Source organism: Apis dorsata, unplaced genomic scaffold, assembly GCF_000469605.1.
Source record: "Apis dorsata unplaced genomic scaffold, Apis dorsata 1.3 scaffold_147, whole genome shotgun sequence".
Taxonomy (NCBI): Eukaryota; Metazoa; Arthropoda; class Insecta; order Hymenoptera; family Apidae; genus Apis; species Apis dorsata.
Genome location: NW_006263438.1, coordinates 209548 through 213210, shown reverse-complemented (window position 1 = coordinate 213210; position 3663 = coordinate 209548). Strand labels below are relative to the sequence as shown.

Below are 3663 nucleotides of genomic sequence, written 5' to 3'. Positions count from 1 at the left end.
GAGAGAGAGAGAGAGAGAGAGAGAGAGAGAAACAGGATGTTACGTTGTCAGATATAGTGTAGCGATATGCATGCCAACTGTCTTTCACTCGAAACACGCTATCGGATCTATTTTATTCAAACTTTTCCCCTAAAAATTGATATATCGAGCCATCCTCCCATTTCCAATATTTGCACACGACGATTCAAACATACTTTTTCATATCCTCGCACATTTGAGAACAAAATTTCAAATATATTGAAAAAAAAAAAAAAAAAAAAAGAATTTCACAAACTCATAAGATTTCCATTTTAATCAAATCTTACAACTTTTGACAAAGGTTATATTCACAAAATTCCGTAAAGAAGAATTTCCGGATATATTTTGATAAAAAATTTTAATTTTCATTCAGCGTTATTAATTAAAAAGATTACAAAATTTTCCCTCTTTCCAAAGAATCCACTTCTCCTTTCATTGTGTTGTTCCTCTCCTCCTCTCCCCCCTCCCCTCCCCATGCTCCTTTTCTTTTCATTCTTTTCGTTGAATACGAATCCCCTCAACTATGGAAAAGTAGTTTCGTCCTCGAGTGCTCGGGACTCGGAATAAAATTTTGTCAACCCGGTTGGTAAGGTTGTTCCCCGAATAGATTCTGCCGAAAGAGAACGTGACGGTGAGGTATTCGTTCGGCGTGAGAGAGAAGAGCCCTCGTAAGCCCGAGTTCTCGTGGAACTTTCTCGACTGGGAAGAGTGCAACGCGAATTGCGGCCCAGGCGAGCAGATTTCCAAGCCTCGTTGCCTGGAGAAACACGCGGGCATAGTGGATGACATTTTCTGCAAAAGCATGGCGAGGCCGCAGGAAAAAGTGAGACCCTGTTATCGGGCGCCCTGTGTCCCGAGGTTAGTACATCTTCTTTTCATTCAATCTTTTCATTGAAAAATAATCGAGGACCGTGAGATCTTTCTTTGTTAACAAGAAGTTCTTTGTAACTATGTGTCGCGATTCGTAAATTGAAATTAAATTATTATTGCAATAATTCTGATGCTGATCGTTTTCCTCTTTTTGTTTTTTGATGCAAAAATTTACGTATTCACGTTTAATTTAAAATCGAGTCTAAATTTTATTTACACGAATACAATAACTTGATAACCTCAAATTAAAAAATTTCATATTATAATAATATTGAATCACTGTACTATTGAAAGCGAATAGGTTATATTCGCGTTTAGGTTATATTCTAAAAATATTTCTTTACAATAATTTCGATTTACAAATATTTCTTTATAATAAAATAAAACGTATTTACCTTTTATTATTATGTGTTTTGTAAAATAAAATTTGAAAAGATAGAGGTTGAATAAAACTTATCATTATTTTTCGAGATTCTTACCAATACATTTAATGGATGAGCATCCGCATTTCTCTCCAATCGCTCGTCTATTCGCTTCGATCTATTCTCGAACGAGAAGACGATGCACCGATTCTAATTCTATCGAAATGACGTTGATTCCAGATGGATGATCGGTGATTGGCAAGGATGCACATCCTGCACGTTCCGTTGCGAGAACACGCGATCTGTCAAATGCGTACGCCCCGTCGGTCATTCCGAGCAGGATGCAGATATTATCGCTGACAGCTACTGCGTAGGGCCGAAGCCAAAGGAACGGGAGCCCTGTGCCGGCCGGGAGAAACGTAACAACAATGTTTCAACAGCACGCTCGAAGCGGTGGAAAAGTATATCTATTATTCCGTTCTATTCGTATCGATTCGATTCTTCGATCGATCGTGTGTTGGAAGAATCATTGTTTAATCTCGTCTAAAAAATATTTATGAAAAATGTTATTCTTTTTTTTTTGCAAAATTTTTTTATTTCGTAATTTTTTATTCGTATTTTTTTATTGACGATTACTTCTTAGTAGATATCCATTTATTAAGTGTTTTGTTATTATTGAAACAACGAAGATTCGGGCGGAAAGAAATTACGAATTAAAAGAATGCACGAAGAGGAAGACGACGACGACGACGACGATGACGACGACGAGGAAGACGAGGAAGAAGAAGAAGAAAGGGAAAGAGAAGAAGAAGAAGAGGAGGAGGAGGAGGAAAGAGAAGAAGAGGAGGAAGAAAAGAAAGAAGAGGAAAAAGAGAGCATTCCGAAGATAAAGAAGGGTGAAGAAGTGATCGACAGCAAGGATATTAATAATTTAACCTTAACCATCATTTTGGAACGTGATGTAACCGGCGCCTTGATCTTCCCCAAGGATTTCGTGCCTCAACCACCGCCCAACAGTACCACGTTTACTTTGGTTGGAATGGATGCAGTCAAGTATATTCAAAAAATTCAAGAAGAGGCCGTGATCGCCTCTAAACGTTCTTAACGAGTTAACCTAATTGAAAATCGATATATACATTATTCGCGTTACGATCGTGTGCCCAGAGATCTGTGTATTAATCGTTATAATTATGATTAATTTAATGTACGTGCATTATGTACATTACACGAAATGCATTAAATATCACGTTTCAATGCGAGAGTGGCCGTCTCTTTAAACGATTAAAACATTGTGACATTGATGGAAATGATGGAGCGTAGATGTTGTTGAATCTGCAATACCGACCGGACAGGCGTAAGATAATTTCGTAATAAATCGACTTGGCATTAAAATATTAATGCGTCGATTAAAAATACGATAGCACCGGGACAAACCGCCAGCACTGTCACTGTTTCGCATTTTATTTCATCGTTGCCGTTCAATTTGCCGTCAGATTACGCACGCTTGCCAGGAAATCGAATTATATTCGACGCGGATCGGGCTTTTATCCGATATCCAATTGAATTGAATTAAGTGTGCATACATTAAATATTGTTGAAATACAAAAGAGAGAGAGAGAGAAAACGACACGTATTTAATATATATAATTTAATTAGCTTATCTATATTTCTCGATACTTCTAAATACATACTCTTACAATACGATACTTTTAAACGCTCTCTTAAACGTTATTCGAATAAAGTATCATTATTATTATTATTATTATAATAATATCAAATAGTTATCGATATTAAGTTATTTAAACTGTACAAAGACAATGCACTTGGATTTATCTTGAATTAATTCGACGACGATAATATATCACGTTTTTCAAATTGGTTAAAGTTTCACAGTATCGGAGGGGAGGGGGAGGGGTAGAGGGAATAGAGGGGAGAGAAGAAAAAAATATTATTTCAATTTTCCAAACTTCGTTTCGTTCCAAACCTCGAATTAATTATAAATTCACGAATATAAATCCGAATATATTTAAATACCATATATCGATCTTCGAAAAATATTATATTATTATATCCTTTCTTTAAAACGAATATCTCCCATTAATTTTGATTCTCTGATCCAATTGCACGATTAACACGACCAACGATCGACCAATCAATTCCAAATATTCCAAAAAAATTCGCCCGTTACTATTCGAACCTAACCAATTCCCGAATCCTAATCCTACAAACCCGGTGCGCGACCACCCTGTGTCGAAGTCATCGAAATCAAAAAAAAAAAAACCGCTTTCTTTCTATTTCCCGCGATTTCTATTCGCGTTTCACGAACTCTACGAGTTGAGGCTGGAATTCTTCCACGGTTTGAAGTCGGGTGGCCGCGTTATACCCTCCATCTCCTCCATCACCTTGAACGCCT

The 3663-nt window shown here is 36.9% G+C and overlaps 2 protein-coding genes across 2 annotated transcripts in view; one reads left to right on the top strand and one right to left on the bottom strand.

The window, feature by feature from the left end:
• Window positions 1-3180, top strand: part of LOC102679824 (A disintegrin and metalloproteinase with thrombospondin motifs 7-like) — a gene marked incomplete at its 5' end in the record, with an annotated part of 20135 nt that extends 16955 nt beyond the window's left edge. Inside the window, 4 exons of the mRNA XM_031509389.1 lie at window positions 626-876; window positions 1491-1711; window positions 1940-2025; window positions 2107-3180. Of these exons, the coding sequence (XP_031365249.1) occupies window positions 626-876; window positions 1491-1711; window positions 1940-2025; window positions 2107-2355 (807 nt within the window). The remainder of the gene's footprint in view (window positions 1-625; window positions 877-1490; window positions 1712-1939; window positions 2026-2106) is intronic.
• A 397-nt stretch (window positions 3181-3577) lies between these two features.
• Window positions 3578-3663, bottom strand: part of LOC102679693 (A disintegrin and metalloproteinase with thrombospondin motifs 12-like) — a 44453-nt gene continuing 44367 nt past the window's right edge. Inside the window, exon 20 of the mRNA XM_006613374.2 lies at window positions 3578-3661. Coding sequence (XP_006613437.1) covers window positions 3578-3661 — 84 coding nt within the window. The remainder of the gene's footprint in view (window positions 3662-3663) is intronic.